This window comes from Dendropsophus ebraccatus, chromosome 2, assembly GCF_027789765.1.
Source record: "Dendropsophus ebraccatus isolate aDenEbr1 chromosome 2, aDenEbr1.pat, whole genome shotgun sequence".
NCBI classification, from domain to species: domain Eukaryota; kingdom Metazoa; phylum Chordata; class Amphibia; order Anura; family Hylidae; genus Dendropsophus; species Dendropsophus ebraccatus.
The window spans coordinates 218,985,803-219,007,491 of record NC_091455.1 but is presented as its reverse complement, the minus strand read 5'-3'; the positions used below and the strand labels follow the sequence as shown (position 1 = coordinate 219,007,491).

At 51.1% G+C, this 21,689-nt stretch overlaps 1 protein-coding gene across 4 annotated transcripts in view; it reads right to left on the bottom strand.

Annotated features, from left to right (window-relative positions):
* Nucleotides 1-7,594: 7,594 nt before the first annotated feature.
* The window catches only part of AGAP3 (ArfGAP with GTPase domain, ankyrin repeat and PH domain 3), a 100,214-nt gene continuing 86,119 nt past the window's right edge, over nt 7,595-21,689 (bottom strand). For 2 of the 4 annotated variants that reach the window (XM_069959591.1, XM_069959588.1), the window contains exon 9: nt 7,595-9,192. In XM_069959591.1, coding sequence (XP_069815692.1) covers nt 8,905-9,192 — 288 coding nt within the window. In that variant the 3' untranslated portion in view covers nt 7,595-8,904. Of the gene's footprint in view, nt 9,193-9,218; nt 10,202-21,689 lie in introns of those variants that run through there. The other 2 variants (XM_069959589.1, XM_069959590.1) reach the window with 2 other exon arrangements.

Here is a 21,689-nt window from a genome sequence, read left to right as displayed (position 1 = left end):
TAATTGGTTGCTGCCCAGCACTGCGCGGCTCATAGGCTCAGGTGGGTGCACAAGTCTCCGCTCACCAGACCCAGGCTTCCACATCCACGAGAGAGAAAGAGTGTGTTTTGCAAGAAGAGCTCAAAATTCTTAAACTTTGGTGTAAGAGCTCCCTGTACTGAGTGGGAGAGGGAGTGGCGTGGTCTGCAGGAAGGTAATCTCTCCATAGCTGTAACCCCTCTCTCCCCGGTCAGGGAGTGCCCACATCTGTCCTGCTCATTCCTTCCTGCAGTCTCTGTCAGCCTTGTGTTTCCCATTCTCTCCATTCCTGCTACAATGTGCCTGCACTTACACTCAGCTATACACACTGCTGCTATATTGTGCCTCCACTTACACTCCGCTATACACAATGCTATATAGAAACGTTTCTGTCACTTTCCTCCTGCACAGCTCTGTGATTCTCACTTCCTGATTAGTCCAGGCTGAACACACCCCCTTCCCCATTGCAGTCATGTGACCACATAGACCTCTGGCAGCAGCCCTGCTTGTCTATTCTAGCATGTTGTACTACACTACTGCATTATGGGAATCTGCAGCTCCACCCTGTACCTACAAGCTGCTGCTGCTGTGTTATCAGGGTTATGCAGTTACTATACAATATACACCACATGCTGCTATACTGTACAGTAACTTATATATCACATATCCAGCTGCTGTGTTATCAGGGTTATACAGTTACTATACATTATACACCACATGCTGCTATACTGTACAGTAACTTATATATCACATATCCAGCTGCTGTGTTATCAGGGTTATACAGTTACTATACATTATACACCACATGCTGCTATACTGTACAGTAACTTATATATCACATATCCAGCTGCTGTGTTATCAGGGTTATACAGTTACTATACATTATATACCACATGCTGCTATACTGTACAGTAACTATATATCACATATCCAGCTGCTGCAGTGTTATCAGGGTTATACAGTTACTATACATTATATACAACATGCTGCTATACTGTACAGTAACGTATATATCACATATCCAGCTGCAGTGTTATCAGGGTTATACAGTTACTATACATTATACACCACATGCTGATTGCTATACTGTACAGTAACTTATATATCATATATCCAGCTGCTGTGTTATCAGGGTTATACAGTTACTATACATTATATACCACATGCTGCTATACTGTACAGTAACGTATATATCACATATCCAGCTGCAGTGTTATCAGGGTTATACAGTTACTATACATTATACACCACATGCTGATTGCTATACTGTACAGTAACTTATATATCACATATCCAGCTGCTGTGTTATCAGGGTTATACAGTTACTATACATTATACACCACATGCTGCTATACTGTACAGTAACTTATATATCACATATCCAGCTGCAGTGTTATCAGGGTTATACAGTTACTATACATTATACACCACATGCTGATTGCTATACTGTACAGTAACATATATCACATATACATTATATACCACATGCTGCTATACTGTACAGTAACTTATATATCACATATCCAGCTGCTGTGTTATCAGGGTTATACAGTTACTATACATTATATACCACATGCCGCTATACTGTACAGTAACTTATATATCACATATCCAGCTGCTGTGTTATCAGGGTTATACAGTTACTATACATTATACACCACATGCTGATTGCTATACTGTACAGTAACTTATATATCACATATCCAGCTGCTGCTGTGTTATCAGGGTTATACAGTTACTATACATTATATACCACATGCTGCTATACTGTACAGTAACTTATATATCACATATCCAGCTGCTGCTGTGTTATCAGGGTTATACAGTTACTATACATTATATACCACATGCTGCTATACTGTACAGTAACTTATATACCACATATCCAGCTGCAGTGTTATCAGGGTTATACAGTTACTATACATTATACACCACATGCTGCTATACTGTACAGTAACTTATATATCACATATCCAGCTGCTGTGTTATCAGGGTTATACAGTTACTATACATTATACACCACATGCTGATCACTATACTGTACAGTAACTTATATATCACATATCCAGCTGCTGTGTTATCAGGGTTATACAGTTACTATACATTATACACCACATGCTGATTGCTATACTGTACAGTAACTTATATATCACATATCCAGCTGCTGCTGTGTTATCAGGGTTATACAGTTACTATACATTATATACCACATGCTGCTATACTGTACAGTAACTTATATATCACATATCCAGCTGCAGTGTTATCAGGGTTATACAGTTACTATACATTATATACTACATGCTGCTATACTGTACAGTAACTTATATACCACATATCCAGCTGCTGTGTATCAGGGTTATACAGTTACTATACATTATACACCACATGCTGCTATACTGTACAGTAACTTATATATCACATATCCAGCTGCTGTGTTATCAGGGTTATACAGTTACTATACATTATACACCACATGCTGATCACTATACTGTACAGTAACTTATATATCACATATCCAGCTGCTGTGTTATCAGGGTTATACAGTTACTATACATTATATACCACATGCTGCTATACTGTACAGTAACTTATAATATGAAATATGTTTTACATGTTACTTAGAATATAAATCATTATTTTAGGGGTGTGGAAGCAATTGTCTGCATTTCAATAATTTCTTATGGGATAATGTGCTTTGGTTTGAGAGTGGATTTGGATTGCAAGCACGGTCCCGGAACGAATTATGCTTGTAATCCAAGGCACCACTATATACACATCCTCCTCCTCACAGGTACTAATGCTGTGCTGCTCTACACATCCTCCTCCTCACAGGTACTAATGCTGTGCTGCTCTACACATCCTCCTCCTCACAGGTACTAATGCTGTACTGCTCTACACATCCTCCTCCTCACAGGTACTAATGCTGTGCTGCTCTACACATCCTCCTCCTCACAGGTACTAATGCTGTGCTGCTCTACACATCCTCCTCCTCCTCACAGGTACTAATGCTGTGCTGCTCTACACATCCTCCTCCTCACAGGTACTAATGCTGTGCTACTCTACACATCCTCCTCCTCACAGGTACTAATGCTGTGCTACTCTACACATCCTCCTCCTCACAGGTACTAATGCTGTGCTACTCTACACCTCCTCCTCCTCACATGTACTAATGCTGTGCTGCTCTACACATCCTCCTCCTCACAGGTACTAATGCTGTGCTACTCTACACATCCTCCTCACAGGTACTAATGCTGTGCTGCTCTACACATCCTCCTCCTCCTCACAGGTACTAATGCTGTGCTACTCTACACATCCTCTTCCTCACCGGTACTAATGCTGTGCTACTCTACACATCCTTCTCCTCCTCACAGGTACTAATGCTGTGCTGCTCTACACATCCTCCTCCTCCTCACAGGTACTAATGCTATGCTACTCTACACATCCTCCTCCTCCTCACAGGTACTAATGCTGTGCTACTCTACACATCCTCCTCCTCCTCACAGGTACTAATGCTATGCTACTCTACACATCCTCCTCCTCCTCACAGGTACTAATGCTGTGCTGCTCTACACATCCTCCTCACAGGTACTAATGCTGTGCTGCTCTACACATCCTCCTCCTCCTCACAGGTACTAATGCTGTGCTACTCTACACATCCTCCTCACAGGTACTAATGCTGTGCTGCTCTACACATCCTCCTCACAGGTACTAATGCTGTGCTGCTCTACACATCCTCCTCCTCCTCACAGGTACTAATGCTGTGCTACTCTACACATCCTCCTCACAGGTACTAATGCTGTGCTGCTCTACACATCCTCCTCCTCCTCACAGGTACTAATGCTGTGCTACTCTACACATCCTCTTCCTCACAGGTACTAATGCTATGCTACTCTACACATCCTCCTCCTCCTCACAGGTACTAATGCTATGCTGCTCTACACATCCTCCTCCTCCTCACAGGTACTAATGCTGTGCTACTCTACACATCCTCTTCCTCACAGGTACTAATGCTATGCTACTCTACACATTCTCCTCCTCACAGGTACTAATGCTATGCTACTCTACACATTCTCCTCCTCCTCACAAGTACTACTGATATGCTGCTCTACACATCCTCCTCCTCCTCACAGGTACTAATGCTATGCTACTCTACACATCCTCTTCCTCACAGGTACTAATGCTATGCTACTCTACACATTCTCCTCCTCCTCACAAGTACTACTGATATGCTGCTCTACACATCCTCCTCCTCCTCACAGGTACTAATGCTGTGCTACTCTACACATCCTCTTCCTCAGAGGTACTAATGCTGTGCTACTCTACACCTCCTCCTCCTCCTCCTCACAGGTACTAATGCTGTGCTGCTCTACACATCCTCCTCCTCAGAGGTACTAATGCTGTGCTGCTCTACACATCCTTCTCCTCAGAGGTACTAATGCTGTGCTACTCTACACAACCTCCTCCTCCTCACAGGTACTAATGCTGTACTGCTCTACACATCCTCCTCCTCACAGGTACTAATGCTATGCTACTCTACACATCCTCCTCCTCCTCACAGGTACTAATGCTGTGCTGCTCTACACAACCTCCTCCTCCTCACAGGTACTAATGCTGTACTGCTCTACACATCCTCCTCACAGGTACTAATGCTGTGCTGCTCTACACATCCTCCTCCTCCTCACAGGTACTAATGCTGTGCTGCTCTACACATCCTCCTCTTCACTGGTACTAATGCTGTGCTACTCTACACATCCTCCTCCTCACAGGTACTAATGCTGTGCTGCTCTACACATCCTCCTCCTCACAGGTACTAATGCTGTGCTGCTCTACACATCCTCCTCCTCAGAGGTACTAATGCTGTGCTGCTCTACACATCCTCCTCCTCACAGGTACTAATGCTGTGCTGCTCTACACATCCTCCTCCTCCTCACAGGTACTAATGCTGTGCTGCTCTACACATCCTCCTCCTCCTCCTCACAGGTACTTATGCTGTGCTGCTCTACACATCCTCCTCCTCACAGGTACTAATGCTGTGCTGCTCTACACATCCTCCTCCTCACAGGTACTAATGCTGTGCTGCTCTACACATCCTCCTCCTCCTCACAGGTACTAATGCTGTGCTGCTCTACACATCCTCCTCACAGGTACTAATGCTGTGCTGCTCTACACATCCTCCTCCTCCTCCTCACAGGTACTTATGCTGTGCTACTCTACACATCCTCCTCCTCCTCCTCACAGGTACTTATGCTGTGCTACTCTACACATCCTCCTCCTCACAGGTACTAATGCTGTGCTGCTCTACACATCCTCCTCACAGGTACTAATGCTGTGCTACTCTACACATCCTCCTCCTCCTCCTCACAGGTACTAATGCTGTGCTGCTCTACACATCCTCCTCACAGGTACTAATGCTGTGCTGCTCTACACATCCTCCTCACAGGTACTAATGCTGTGCTGCTCTACACATCCTCCTCACAGGTACTAATGCTGTGCTGCTCTACACATCCTCCTCACAGGTACTAATGCTGTGCTGCTCTACACATCCTCCTCACAGGTACTAATGCTGTGCTGCTCTACACAAACCACGTGGCAACAGGCAACTCTGTGGTGCCATCTGCTCCATCCTCAGTAAGGAGATAACAGGTAGTTCTGTGGTGGTCACATGGGCTCGTTCTATCCTATGGGGTGAGGTGGTCACATGGGCTCCTTCTATCCTATGGGGTGAGGTGGTCACATGGGCTCCTTCTATCCTATGGGGTGAGGTGGTCACATGGGCTCGTTCTATCCTATGGGGTGAGGTGGTCACATGGGCTCCTTTTGTCCTATGGGGTGAGGTGGTCACATGGGCTTGTTCTGTCCTATGGGGTGAGGTGGTCACATGGGCTCCTTCTATCCTATGGGGTGAGGTGGTCACATGGGCTCCTTCTATCCTATGGGGTGAGGTGGTCACATAGGCTCCTTCTATCCTATGGGGTGAGGTGGTCACATAGGCTCCTTCTATCCTTTGGGGTGAGGTGGTCACATGGGCTCCTTCTATCCTATGGGGTGAGGTGGTCACATGGGCTCCTTCTATCCTATGGGGTGAGGTGGTCACATGGGATCCTTCTATCCTATGGGGTGAGGTGGTCACATGGGCTCGTTCTATCCTATGGGGTGAGGTGGTCACATGGGCTCCTTCTATCCTATGGGGTGAGGGTGAGGTGGTCACATGGGCTCCTTCTATCCTATGGGGTGAGGTGGTCACATGGGCTCCTTCTATCCTATAGGGTGAGGTGGTCACATAGACTCCTACTATCCTATGGGGTGAGGTGGTCACATGGGCTCCTTCTGTCCTATGGGGTGAGGTGGTCACATGGGCTCCTTCTATCCTATAGGGTGAGGTGGTCACATAGACTCCTTCTATCCTATGGGGTGAGGTGGTCACATGGGCTCCTTCTGTCCTATGGGGTGAGGTGGTCACATGGGCTCCTTCTATCCTATGGGGTGAGGGTGAGGTGGTCACATAGGTTCCTTCTGTCCTATGGGGTGAGGTGGTCACATGGGCTCCTTCTGTCCTATGGAGTGAGGTAGTCACATGGGCTCCTTTTGTCCTATGGGGTGAGGTGGTCACATGGGCTCCTTCTGTCCTGTGGGGTGAGGTGGTCACATGGGCTCCTTCTGTCCTATGGGGTGAGGTGGTCACATGGGCTCGTTCTATCCTATGGGGTGAGGTGGTCACATGGGCTCCTTCTATCCTATAGAGTGAGGTGGTCACATAGGTTCCTTCTGTCCTATGGGGTGAGGTGGTCACATGGGCTTCTTCTGTCCTATGGGATGAGGTGGTCACATGGGCTCGTTCTATCCTATGGGGTGAGGTGGTCACATGGGCTCCTTCTATCCTATGGGGTGAGGTGGTCACATGGGCTCCTTCTATCCTATGGGGTGAGGTGGTCACATGGATCCTTCTATCCTATGGGGTGAGGTGGTCACATGGATCCTTCTATCCTATGGGGTGAGGTGGTCACATAGGCTCCTTCTATCCTATGGGGTGAGGTGGTCACATGGATCCTTCTATCCTATGGGGTGAGGTGGTCACATGGATCCTTCTATCCTATGGGGTGAGGTGGTCACATAGGCTCCTTCTATCCTATGGGGTGAGGTGGTCACATGGGCTCCTTCTATCCTATGGGGTGAGGTGGTCACATGGGCTCCTTCTATCCTATGGGGTGAGGTGGTCACATGGGCTCCTTCTATCCTATGGGGTGAGGTGGTCACATGGGCTCCTTCTATCCTATGGGGTGAGGTGGTCACATAGACTCCTTCTATCCTATGGGGTGAGGTGGTCACATGGGCTCCTTCTATCCTATGGGGTGAGGTGGTCACATGGGCTCCTTCTATCCTATGGGGTGAGGTGGTCACATGGATCCTTCTATCCTATGGGGTGAGGTGGTCACATGGATCCTTCTATCCTATGGGGTGAGGTGGTCACATAGGCTCCTTCTATCCTACCAGGAAGATAATTGAGGGGGGGGGGGGGGGTGACATGATGCTCAGGCTATACTGCACACGTGTTGATACAAACATATTTATTCGTGGTTTATTCACAGCTCCATCAGATAACAAACAATAGATTATTGAAAAAAAATGTGAGCATGCGGAAATCGTGACTTCTGCTGAAAGAAATGGGTCTGCGCAGACATTCATGTTACATACACGTCATCCGACGCTCTGCAGAACTAGAGAGAAGCCCTCGCGAGGCGAAAGAAGAAACAATACAGAACACTGGAGAAAAAATGGAAGCACACAGCCATCATGTCCGTCAGCTCACGGCCACACGGGTTAGAGACATTGCCAATGCATGGTATAAGCAGCAGTGCAAGACAACTCCATGAGGATGACCCTGCCGGCTGCCAGGACTGCACAGTCATCAACAACCCCCCCCCCCCCCCCTCCATCCCTCCGAAAGGACAAAATCACCTCAAAGAACTTTAAAAAACCACACTGGAATTGGAGTCGGATGTCTATGAAGCACGACATAATGCTGCACATCCTCTACACTGTGTATGGGGGGGGGGCTTGGGGCAAATTGTGGGGGGCACAGTTTTATTTTACTATATCAAAGGGGGCATCATGTTCTATAAGTGGGGGGAGGGGGCACTATTCTATAACTGGGGGGAGAGGGCACTGTATTCTATAACTATCATAGGGGGCATCACGTTCTATCACTGCAAGGCTGGAACATCCATAGCAGGGGGCACACCCCCATATATCCCCTCCATTACCTTCTTCCATTGGTTGGTGTCGGAGTGCCCCCTCTCGCTATGGCCTCCGCTGCTTCACCCGTCACCAAAACCAGAAAGTCTTCTGCAGCAAATGACCCATTTCTCCTGATGGGATGAGAACTTGTCCTCAAGGTGTCTACAGCCATCACCGGGGGGGCTACAGCCATCACCGCGGGGGCTACGGGGGAGGATCCTCCAATTCCTTACTCTGATGCCTCCCTGTCCTCCCCCGCACCCGGTCACTGACCACAGGATCAGGTATAGGAGACTAAATGAAGGGACAGGCCTGGCAGCAGCAGATATCTATGGAGGGAAGGCGTTTCCTTATTACTGTGACGGACGTCACCTATTCCTTAAGGTTCTTCGTACAAAAACATAAATCAACCGTGGATGTCGGCAGCGGCCGTTGCAGCCTCAGCAATGCGGCCATAACTGGGGTCTGTTTGCTGCAGGAGAGTTTCAGTGCTGGTTCTGGGGATCAGCGTCCCTTCTGTATAGATGATGTAGGTGAGGGGAGACATGAGGCTCGTGCACGGACATCACCTCCGCTATACAATGACCTATTGTCACCCAATCCAATGGCTTCCAGCTGTTTCCTCTGACACACACAGAGCACGGACGATCCTCACACAGAAAGCAGCGTGGAGATGTAGGAAGCAGCAGCACACGACACACACAGCGAGTGCGCAGTGACACAGACACAGGGATTCCGGCTGGCGCCGCGGGATAGCAATGAGTTCCCTGCCCTTCCCCCTACAGCCCCTACAACACGCACACCGCTCTCCAGCCACACCGGCTCTCTGCTCAGGGGGGGCCCCACCTGTTTGATAGGAATGGCTCTTCCACTGCCAACACTCTCAGATTTACATTCCGGGGCCCTCTTCTCTCTGTCCACCTCTGCGCCCCTCCGAGACTGGAAGAGAACAAGATACAGGCGCACATTACAATGGTACAGGAGGGAGAACAGCGCGCGCACATACACCATGGGTGCTCCGCAGGGGGTGGGGGTGGGAGGGACTACACGAAATCCGCGCAGGGAGGGGTAGGGGGTGGGGGGAAGAGACTTCTGGGGATCAGTGGAAAGCAGATACAAGTACAGTGATAGAGATAGAGGAGAGGCACCCACACAGGACAGTATACAGTAGGTATACACACACACCCCGAGCAGAGGAGCACCCGCCCACGCAGAACCTCAGTAAGCCCCACCCCCCGCCTATCCTGTGCGGCAGCAGGAATCCTGCATGGAGACAGGCGTGAAATGCCAACATGCATGAAGGGGACAACACAGGCAAACGGCTCATTCCAACCAGTTTATTGAGTTACAGAAGGTCACCAGAACAAAACTAAGAAGTGAGAAGAAGGAGGAGGAGAAATCTGGTACAAAACAGCAGTAAAGAGAGCAGTCTGCAGCCGATCTCTGTATGTACAGGCCGAGTGTAAGAGCAAAGAAAGAAGAACAAGAGTACATTTACAATCCGCAAAACGCTGGCTCCAGCAAAGTGCTTCCCATGGAGGTACAACAGCACAAGGGTTACATTCAGACAGGAAGAAACAGCAGCATGTCAATCAGGTGGGGGAGGAAGGGCCGCTGGGGTTCCCACCAGGAACCCCACATCTCCAGCTTCTATCCAGGAAGAGGCCGGTCCGTGCAGGCTGCAGGGTGGAAAGCAGCTGTCCAACTGAGAAGGTCCCCAGCACTCAGCGCCCCCTGCCCAGGCACGGAGGAGAAGAAGGAGGAGGAGGAGGGGGGAGTCCCGTATTTTTCCGTTCAGTCACTACCCCACAACAGGGAGGAAGATTGGGCGTAAGGCCACCACTCAGGGGCAGTTGGTGGAGTGAGCAGTCAGATACTTGCGGAGAACAGACACACGACTCTGAGGAGGCGGCAGGGAAGTCAGCGGAAGCCTCTGAAATGTCCCAGTCTGGAAAAGGCGAAAGGTTCCAGTAGAGAAAAGGTCCAATGAGGAGACTGACACTGCCAGCTTTCATGTACGCAACGTAAAGATGGTGGAGGGGAGGTCACAATGGAGGAACCACAAACAGCCAACCATAACCCACCACATCTCACAAAGACAACGTATGGTAGACATGAGAGGGGCGAGGGGAGGTGGCAGGAGACATAGAGCATCAGAAGAAGCCGGCCTCCAAGGTATCGCAAGACACCAAGAACGCCATGGAGCCATGAAATGCACCTCCCTGCCTCACTCCACAGGAATTATGGGTAATTACAATAACACGTTAGTGGGTATCACACCAGCCAGGTTCCCCAGCTGATTCTAAGCCACTTCTTAATGGGTTCCTGGAATAAGTAGAAATGGTTAAGTATGGCGACGGGACCAGTATGGCACAAACCACACCCTGCATTGTAGGGTACCACAGGCCAATTCTCCCATATACAGAACCAAATTCTTCTTCTCCCCACAATGTAGGGTAACATCGATATTAATGGGATAATGAGGCTAAGGCCAGTATATCACACTACAGCCTGGAGCACATGTCTGCTCCCCGGCATCAAAACACAGACACATACTGTGCAGCTTAGCAACACTGTGGAGTGAGGAGAAGAGCAGTAAGAGTAAGGTGGAGAGGAGAGGAGCAGTAAGGGTAAGGTGGAGAGGAGCAGAGTAAGGGTAAGGTGGAGAGGAGCAGTGTAAGGGTAAGGTGGAGAGGAGCAGTGTAAGGGTAAGGTGGAGAGGAGAGGAGCAGTAAGGGTAAGGTGGAGAGGAGAGGAGCAGTAAGGGTAAGGTGGAGAGGAGAGGAGAGGAGCAGTAAGGGTAAGGTGGAGAGGAGAGGAGAGGAGCAGTAAGGGTAAGGTGGAGAGGAGAGGAGCAGTAAGGGTAAGGTGGAGAGGAGAGGAGCAGTAAGGGTAAGGTGGAGAGGAGAGGAGCAGTAAGGGTAAGGTGGAGAGGAGAGGAGCAGTAAGGGTAAGGTGGAGAGGAGAGGAGCAGTAAGGGTAAGGTGGAGAGGAGAGGAGCAGTAAGGGTAAGGTGGAGAGGAGAGGAGCAGTAAGGGTAAGGTAGAGAGGAGAGGAGCAGTAAGGGTAAGGTGGAGAGGAGAGGAGCAGTAAGGGTAAGGTGGAGAGGAGAGGAGCAGTAAGGGTAAGGTGGAGAGGAGAGGAGCAGTAAGGGTAAGGTAGAGAGGAGAGGAGCAGTAAGGGTAAGGTGGAGAGGAGCAGTAAGGGTAAGGTAGAGAGGAGAGGAGCAGTAAGGGTAAGGTGGAGAGGAGAGGAGCAGTAAGGGTAAGGTGGAGAGGAGAGGAGCAGTAAGGGTAAGGTAGAGAGGAGAGGAGCAGTAAGGGTAAGGTGGAGAGGAGAGGAGCAGTAAGGGTAAGGTAGAGAGGAGAGGAGCAGTAAGGGTAAGGTAGAGAGGAGAGGAGCAGTAAGGGTAAGGTGGAGAGGGGAGATGTGGAAAGACATGTTATAGCTTTACAGCTACTGAAAGAGAAATCTGAATATTTAAGAGATTAAGATGAGAGAGCGAGAGAGAGACACGACCATTTTCTAAGAGAGACAGCCATTATCTGTGAGAGACAGCCATTATCTGTGAGAGACCGCCATTATCTGTGAGAGACCGCCATTATCTGTGAGAGACAGCCATTATCTGTGAGAGACAGCCATTATCCGGGATCTCCTATCACATCATTTCTCAAACATTGGGCTCTGTCTGTCATCCCAACGGTTTCTGCATGTGTCGTGTATCATGTCCCCCCCCGGGTTTACCTGGTGTCTCTTAATTCACCATTTCTGAAAGACTGGGGGGGGGGGGGGGAGAGAGATTGTCTGGGACACACTGGGCGCTCATGCACATTTGCCTATTAAATTATTTCCAACATTGGGGGTTCACCCAGAATCCAACACTACACCATTCCTAACATAATCTAAAGCCAGGTGCATCTGAGGCGGCCCACAGAATCAGCACCATGCTGTAGCGGCCTACGTGTGAGGACACAGAATCAGCACCATGCTGTAGCGGCCTACGTGTGAGGACACAGAATCCGCACCATCCTGGAGCTGGCCTACGTGTGAGGACACAGAATCCGCACCATCCTGGAGCTGGCCTACGTGTGAGGACACAGAATCAGCACCATCCTGGAGCTGGCCTACGTGTGAGGACACAGAATCAGCACCATGTCGGAGCTGGCCTACGTGTGAGGACACAGAATCAGCACCATGCTGTAGCTGGCCTACGTGTGAGGACACAGAATCCGCACCATCTTGGAGCTGGCCTACGTGTGAGGACACAGAATCCGCACCATCCTGGAGCTGGCCTACGTGTGAGGACACAGAATCCGCACCATGCCTGGAGCTGGCCTACGTGTGAGGACACAGAATCCGCACCATGCTGTAGCTGGCCTACGTGTGAGGACACAGAATCAGCACCATGTCCGGAGTGGCCTACGTGTGAGGACACAGAATCAGCACCATGTCGGAGTTGGCCTACGTGTGAGGACACAGAATCCGCACCATGTCGGAGCTGGCCTACGTGTGAGGACACAGAATCCGCACCATGTTGGAGCTGGCCTATGTGTGAGGACACAGAATCCGCACCATCCTGGAGCTGGCCTACGTGTGAGGACACAGAATCCGCACCATGCTGTAGCGGCCTACGTGTGAGGACACAGAATCAGCACCATCCTGGAGCTGGCCTACGTGTGAGGACACAGAATCAGCACCATGTCGGAGCTGGCCTACGTGTGAGGACACAGAATCAGCACCATGTCGGAGTTGGCCTACGTGTGAGGACACAGAATCCGCACCATGTTGGAGCTGGCCTACGTGTGAGGACACAGAATCCGCACCATCCTGGAACTGGCCTACGTGTGAGGACACAGAATCAGCACCATGTCGGAGCTGGCCTACGTGTGAGGACACAGAATCCGCACCATCCTGGAGCTGGCCAATGTGTGAGGACACAGAATCAGCACCATGTCGGAGCTGGCCTACGTGTGAGGACACAGAATCCGCACCATCCTGGAGCTGGCCTACGTGTGAGGACACAGAATCAGCACCATGTCGGAGCTGGCCTACGTGTGAGGATACAGAATCCGCACCATCTCAGAGCTGCCCTACGTGTGAGGACACAGAATCAGCACCATCCTGGAGCTGGCCTACGTGTGAGGACACAGAATCAGCACCATCCTGGAGCTGGCCTACGTGTGAGGACACAGAATCAGCACCATGTCGGAGTTGGCCTACGTGTGAGGACACAGAATCAGCACCATGTCGGAGCTGGCCTACGTGTGAGGACACAGAATCAGCACCATGTCGGAGCTGGCCTACGTGTGAGGACACAGAATCCGCACCATGCTGTAGCGGCCTACGTGTGAGGACACAGAATCAGCACCATCCTGGAGCTGGCCTACGTGTGAGGACACAGAATCAGCACCATCCTGGAGCTGGCCTACGTGTGAGGACACAGAATCAGCACCATGTCGGAGCTGGCCTACGTGTGAGGACACAGAATCAGCACCATGTCGGAGTTGGCCTACGTGTGAGGACACAGAATCAGCACCATCCTGGAGCTGGCCTACGTGTGAGGACACAGAACCCGCACCATGTTGGAGCTGGCCTACGTGTGAGGACACAGAATCAGCACCATGTCGGAGCTGGCCTACGTGTGAGGACACAGAATCCGCACCATCTCAGAGCTGCCCTACGTGTGAGGACACAGAATCAGCACCATTCTGGAGCTGGCCTACGTGTGAGGACACAGAATCCGCACCATCCTGGAGCTGGCCTACGTGTGAGGACACAGAATCCGCACCATCCTGGAGCTGGCCTACGTGTGAGGACACAGAATCAGCACGATGTCGGAACTGGCCTTTGTGTGAGGACACAGAATCCGCACCATGTCGGAGCTGGCCTACGTGTGAGGACACAGAATCCGCACCATGTTGGAGCTGGCCTACGTGTGAGGACACAGAATCCGCACCATGTCGGAGCTGGCCTACGTGTGAGGACACAGAATCCGCACCATGCTGTAGCGGCCTACGTGTGAGGACACAGAATCAGCACCATCCTGGAGCTGGCCTACGTGTGAGGACACAGAATCCGCACCATGTTGGAGCTGGCCTACGTGTGAGGACACAGAATCCGCACCATCCTGGAGCTGGCCTACGTGTGAGGACACAGAATCCGCACCATTTCAGAGCTGGCCTACGTGTGAGGACACAGAATCCGCACCATGTTGGAGCTGGATGATGTGTGAGGACACAGAATCCGCACCATGTTGGAGCTGGCTGATGTGTGAGGACACAGAATCCGCACCATCCTGGAGCTGGCCTACGTGTGAGGACACAGAATCCGCACCATCCTGGAGCTGGCCTACGTGTGAGGACACAGAATCCGCACCATCCTGGAGCTGGCCTTTGTGTGAGGACACAGAATCCGCACCATGTTGGAGCTGGCCTACATGTGAGGACACAGAATCAGCACGATGTCGGAACTGGCCTTTGTGTGAGGACACAGAATCCGCACCATGTCGGAGCTGGCCTACGTGTGAGGACACAGAATCCGCACCATGTTGGAGCTGGCCTACATGTGAGGACACAGAATCCGCACCATGTCGGAGCTGGCCTACGTGTGAGGACACAGAACCCGCACCATCCTGGAGCTGGCCTACGTGTGAGGACACAGAATCAGCACGATGTCGGAGCTGCCCGATGTGTGAGGACACAGAATCAGCACGATGTCGGAACTGGCTGATGTATGAGGACAGGGGATATGCACCATGTCGGAGCTGGCTGATGTGTGAGGACACGGGATATGCACCATGTCGGAGCTGGCTGATGTGTGAGGATCCTGTACTCGGTATGTCAGCCATTGGGGATTTGTCCAGGATCCCATGTGACACCATATCTGACACTGAATGATCAGTTACATGGTGCCACTCTCCCCCTCCATGCTCCAGGTTTAGGCAGGTGTTGTGTTTGTGGTTAATGACAGCTCAGTAATAATGGGAATGAGCAGGTTTATAACGTGTAAAAGGTTATAAACATGCAGAGTCCTACTAGCATCCAGAATGCCTATTGAAAGGGGTTCATTCCTCGCAAAAGTCTTCCTGGGAACCTAGGATTCCTTCCACCATTTCTAATATATTGGGAGAACCCAGAGATCCCACATTCCCCCACACACAGCCCTCATAGAGAACTTGGCTGGGATCCAGTTTTATATCAGAGAGGGCTCGTCTGGGATCCACTCTTGTATCATAGAGGGCTCGTCTGGGATCCACTCTTGTATTATAGATGGCTCGTCTGGGATCCACTCTTGTATTATAGAGGGCTCGTCTGGGATCCACTCTTGTATTATAGAGGGCTCGTCTGGGATCCACTCTTGTATTATAGATGGCTTGTCTGGGATCCACTCTTGTATTATAGATGGCTCGTCTGGGATCCACTCTTGTATTATAGAGGGCTCGTCTGGGATCCACTCTTGTATTATAGATGGCTCGTCTGGGATCCACTCTTGTATTATAGAGGGCTCGTCTGGGATCCACTCTTGTATTATAGAGGGCTCGTCTGGGATCCACTCTTGTATTATAGATGGCTTGTCTGGGATCCACTCTTGTATTATAGATGGCTCGTCTGGGATCCACTCTTGTATTATAGAGGGCTCGTCTGGGATCCACTCTTGTATTATAGATGGCTCGTCTGGGATCCACTCTTGTATTATAGAGGGCTCGTCTGGGATCCAGTCATAACAGAGAGGGCTTGTCTGGGATCCACTCTTATATCAGAGGGCTTGTGTGAGATCCAGTCTTATATCATAAGAGGGCTCGTCTGGGATCCAGTCTTATATCAGAGGACTTGTATGAGATCCAGTCTTATATCATAAAGGGCTTGTCTGGGATCTAGTCTTATATCATAGAGGGCTCCTGCCATGAGGGCAGAACAAGGAGAAAACACCCTTAGGAAGCAGCGTTTACATGACTGTGGTGAGACATACCCAGACAGATAACCTACCATATAACCGCTAGGGCTTCCTGCATGTTTAGGGCCTCACACAGGGACAGTGACACAAAGCTCTCGGACACAGACTGTGCTGGATTGTGGGCTGACATCTACTTTGAACATGTACGTGATTCCATTAGAGGGAATCATGGAGTGTCATTTCATTTCCGTATCCCTCTGCTTTATCTGTTTTATATTCTTATCTGCAGACGTAAGGCTATGGCTGTGCAGAGATGGGAGATGGTGTCCAACCAATCATAACAGGTACTCTGGACCATCTGAGGTGAGGTCAAGGTGAAGGCCTTCTCTCTCTCTCACTCTCTCATCATCTGGGGGTTTGGGGGATGACACTCTCACATTCAGGTAGTTACAATTACATAATACAATGACAAAGGTGACAGCATTGTACCCAACACATTACTCAGCGAGCACAAACCGTTCTTACGTTACCCCAGCCCAATATAGAGCACGGACCTCTCTCAAGTTACCCCAGCTCAACCCCTGCTTGCCGACTGTCACCCTGAGTCGGTTGATGTAGTTGTTCGTGCCCATGGGTAAGCGTTATCTCCCTACTCCATTTCATTATAACCCAAGGTGTTGCGGTCCTGGTTCTGTATCAGAGGCATGGAGATGTTACCAATCACTATGTCCCATCCGTGGGTCGTTGGACTGAGCTTAATGAATCATCTATCACTATCTTAAAAACTTTCGTCCCCGGACTGAAAAAGAAAAGTGTGCCCTTTAAATGAAGCCTGCATACTCCCCTCCCCCATTTACTGCCACTGTCCAGTCTCCAGGTCTCCGCTGCGCTCCCTTACGGGCTCCTTCTCATGTAATTTCCTGCCCACTCAGCAAGTCAGTTCCTGTGGGTACAAAACTTCATTAGAGATGTTGACCACAGCGGGGACCAGACAGAACAATGGCAGCAGCCGGGCAGGGGAGTATGCTGGCTTTGTAACGCACAGTGAGGCAGGTTACCACAGATCACCGTTGGATCATCAATGAATGAATGCTTTTGGCAATAACAGGCCATCCTTGTCCAATATCTATTCCTCCATGTTTAAAAATCTTATTTCATGGTCCGCACAAGAGGTTCTGACACAGCTCATCCTTTACCCAGGATCACTGATCTGATCGTGTTTGGCCAGTGTGAGCGACTGTGGGAACCATCATGGAGTAAGATGTATGGCTGAGACAGTGAAAAGATCGGCCACCAGACATTGAATGGTCGTCCAACCATCTGCCTACTTGTGGTTCGTGTGCACGGCCACCGCCAGCCTAATCATCTGCCTCCCCTCCTAGCAAAGATGGGCAATGACTTCTAATAAATGGCCGTATCCATGTAAGTTCATGGCTGAATTACATTTCCATGTATCATCTATCTAATCTAGAAGTGCAGCTTCTCTTGGTTTAATGTCCCTCAATCACATGAGGTGCAGTTGCTGACCGGTCCACACGAGATTCAACAACCATGTGTAGTCAGTATGAGATGATGATGGCCGCATCTTCCTTTGCTCAGGTCTGGTCATACATTACACAGACATGGCGGCTATGGTCAGGCAGGAGCGGTGGTTGTGGTGATCTTGTTCCTATCCTGGCTCTGGTCATACATTACACAGACATGGCGGCTATGGTCAGGCAGGAGCGGTGGTTGTGGTGATCCTATCCTGGCCCTGGTCATACATTACACAGACATGGCGGCTATGGTCAGGCAGGAGCGGTGGTTGTGGTGATCCTATCCTGGCTCTGGTTATTCAGTACACAGACATGGCGGCTATGGTCAGGCAGGAGCGGTGGTTGTGGTGATCCTATCCTGGCTCTGGTTATTCAGTACACAGACATGGCGGCTATGGTCAGGCAGGAGCGGTGGTTGTGGTGATCCTATCCTGGCTCTGGTTATTCAGTACACAGACATGGCGGCTATGGTCAGGCAGGAGCGGTGGTTGTGGTGATCCTATCCTGGCTCTGGTTATTCAGTACACAGACATGGCGGCTATGGTCAGGCAGGAGCGGTGGTTGTGGTGATCCTATCCTGGCTCTGGTTATACAGTACACAGACATGGCGGCTATGGTCAGGCAGGAGCGGTGGTTGTGGTGATCTTGTTCCTGTCCTGGCTCTGGTCATACATTACACAGACATGGCGGCTATGGTCAGGCAGGAGCGGTGGTTGTGGTGATCCTATCCTGGCTCTGGTTATACAGTACACAGACATGGCGGCTATGGTCAGGCAGGAGCGGTGGTTGTGGTGATCTTGTTCCTGTCCTGGCTCTGGTCATACATTACACAGACATGGCGGCTATGGTCAGGCAGGAGCGGTGGTTGTGGTGATCCTATCCTGGCTCTGGTTATTCAGTACACAGACATGGCGGCTATGGTCAGGCAGGAGCGGTGGTTGTGGTGATCCTATCCTGGCTCTGGTTATTCAGTACACAGACATGGCGGCTATGGTCAGGCAGGAGCGGTGGTTGTGGTGATCCTATCCTGGCTCTGGTTATTCAGTACACAGACATGGCGGCTATGGTCAGGCAGGAGCAGTGGTTGTGGTGATCCTGTCCTGGCTCCGGTCATACATAACGCAGACATGGCGGCTATGGTCAGACAGGAGCGGTGGTTGTGGTGATCTTGTTCCTGTCCTGGCTCTGGTTATACATTACACAGACATGGCGACTATGGTCAGGCAGGAGCGGTGGTTGTGGTGATCCTATCCTGGCTCTGGTCATACATTACACAGACATGGCGGCTATGGTCAGGCAGGAGCGGTGGTTGTGGTGATCCTATCCTGGCTCTGGTCATACATTACACAGACATGGCGGCTATGGTCAGGCAGGAGCGGTGGTTGTGGTGATCTTGTTCCTGTCCTGGCTCTGGTTATTCAGTACACAGACATGGCGACTATGGTCAGGCAGGAGCGGTGGTTGTGGTGATCCTATCCTGGCTCTGGTTATACATAACACAGACATGGCGGCTATGGTCAGGCAGGAGCGGTGGTTGTGGTGATCCTATCCTGGCTCTGGTCATACATAACGCAGACATGGCGGCTATGGTCAGACAGGAGCAGTGGTTGTGGTGATCTTGTTCCTATCCTGGCCCTGGTTATACAGTACACAGACATGGCGGCTATGGTCAGGCAGGAGCGGTGGTTGTGGTGATCTTGTTCCTATCCTGGCTCTGGTCATACATTACACAAACATGGCGGCTATGGTCAGGCAGGAGCGGTGGTTGTGGTGATCCTATCCTGGCTCTGGTTATTCAGTACACAGACATGGCGGCTATGGTCAGGCAGGAGCGGTGGTTGTGGTGATCCTATCCTGGCTCTGGTTATACATAACGCAGACATGGCGGCTATGGTCAGGCAGGAGCGGTGGTTGTGGTGATCCTATCCTGGCTCTGGTTATTCAGTACACAGACATGGCGGCTATGGTCAGGCAGGAGCGGTGGTTGTGGTGATCCTATCCTGGCCCTGGTTATACAGTACACAGACATGGCGGCTATGGTCAGGCAGGAGCAGTGGTTGTGGTGATCTTGTTTCTGTCCTGGCTCTGGTTATACATAACGCAGACATGGCGACTATGGTCAGGCAGGAGCGCTGGTTGTGGTGATCCTATCCTGGCTCTGGTTATACAGTACACAGACATGGCGGCTATGGTCAGGCAGGAGCGGTGGTTGTGGTGATCTTGATCCTGTCCTGGCTCTGGTTATACAGTACACAGACATGGCGGCTATGGTCAGGCAGGAGCGGTGGTTGTGGTGATCCTATCCTGGCTCTGGTTATACAGTACACAAGACATGGCGGCTATGGTCAGGCAGGAGCGGTGGTTGTGGTGATCCTATCCTGGCTCTGGTTATACAGTACACAGACATGGCGGCTATGGTCAGGCAGGAGCGGTGGTTGTGGTGATCTTGATCCTGTCCTGGCTCTGGTTATACAGTACACAGACATGGCGGCTATGGTCAGGCAGGAGCGGTGGTTGTGGTGATCTTGATCCTGTCCTGGCTCTGGTCATACAGTACACAGACATGGCGGCTATGGTCAGACAGGAGCGGTGGTTGTGGTGATCTTGATCCTGTCCTGGCTCTGGTCATACACTACACAGACATGGCGGCTATGGTCATACATTACATATGACCTGGGCCAAAAAGGTTCCTGGTTGGTTTTACAGCACGACGTGTAGGAATAAATCCCCAGCTGTCATGGAACGGCCGCACATCAGGCTCTGTTGTGACTTGCTCTTCAGATTTAGAAAATTACTAATTCCTCTTCGGGGGTCTGAAAGGCATGCATGTGTGCGGGTACAATGCTCCATGTGATTAGTAATGGAGAGGACATTGTTGTCTCTAATCTTAAACAGCCCCTGAAGGTAGGGACCTGCCTTATACTGTGCACTCCAACCTGGAAAGGCAGAAGACGTCTGCCTATACTCATGTGCTGGGGATGGGGGGATAGCTATGCTTTTACCCAAGACTGATCACCTGCACTACTAACATAACATTTCCTTTATCCCTTGTACAGGTCTCGCCCCCCCCCCCCCCAATCCATGTCCCAGTCTCTTCCCCATCCATGCCCCCAGTCTCCCCCCCCCCACATCCAAGTCCCAGTCTCCTCCCCATCCATGTCCCAGTCTCCTCCCCATCCATGTCCCAGTCTCCTCCCCATCCATGCCCCTGTCTCCCCCCCACATCCATGTCCCAGTCTCCCCCCCCACATCCATGTCCCAGTCTCCTCCCCATCCATGTCCCAGTCTCCCCCCCACATCCTTGTCCCAGTCTCCTCCCCATCCATGCCCCTGTCTCCCCCCCCCACATCCATGTCCCAGTCTCCTCCCCATCCATGCCCCTGTCTCCCCCCCCCCACATCCATGTCCCAGTCTCCTCCCCATCCATGCCCCTGTCTCCCCCCCCCCCACATCCATGTCCCAGTCTCCTCCCCATCCATGCCCCTGTCTCCCCCCCACATCCATGTCCCAGTCTCCCCCCCACATCCATGTCCCAGTCTCCTCCCCATCCATGTCCCAGTCTCCCCCCCACATCCTTGTCCCAGTCTCCTCCCCATCCATGTCCCAGTCTCCCCCCCACATCCTTGTCCCAGTCTCCTCCCCATCCATGCCCCTGTCTCCCCCCCCACATCCATGTCCCAGTCTCCTCCCCATCCATGCCCCTGTCTCCCCCCCATCAATGCCCCTGTCTCCCCCCCATCCATGCCCCTGTCTCCCCCACATCCATGCCCCTGTCTCCCCCACATCCATGTCCCAGTCTCCTCCCCATCCATGCCCCTGTCTCCCCCCCCCCACATACATGTCCCAATCTCCTTCCCATCCATGTCCCAGTCTCCTCCCCATCCATGCCCCTGTCTCCCCCCCACATCCATGTCCCAGTCTCCTCCCCATCCATGCCCCTGTCTCCCCCCCACATCCATGTCCCAGTCTCCTCCCCAGCCATGCCCCAATCTCCTCGCCACATCCATG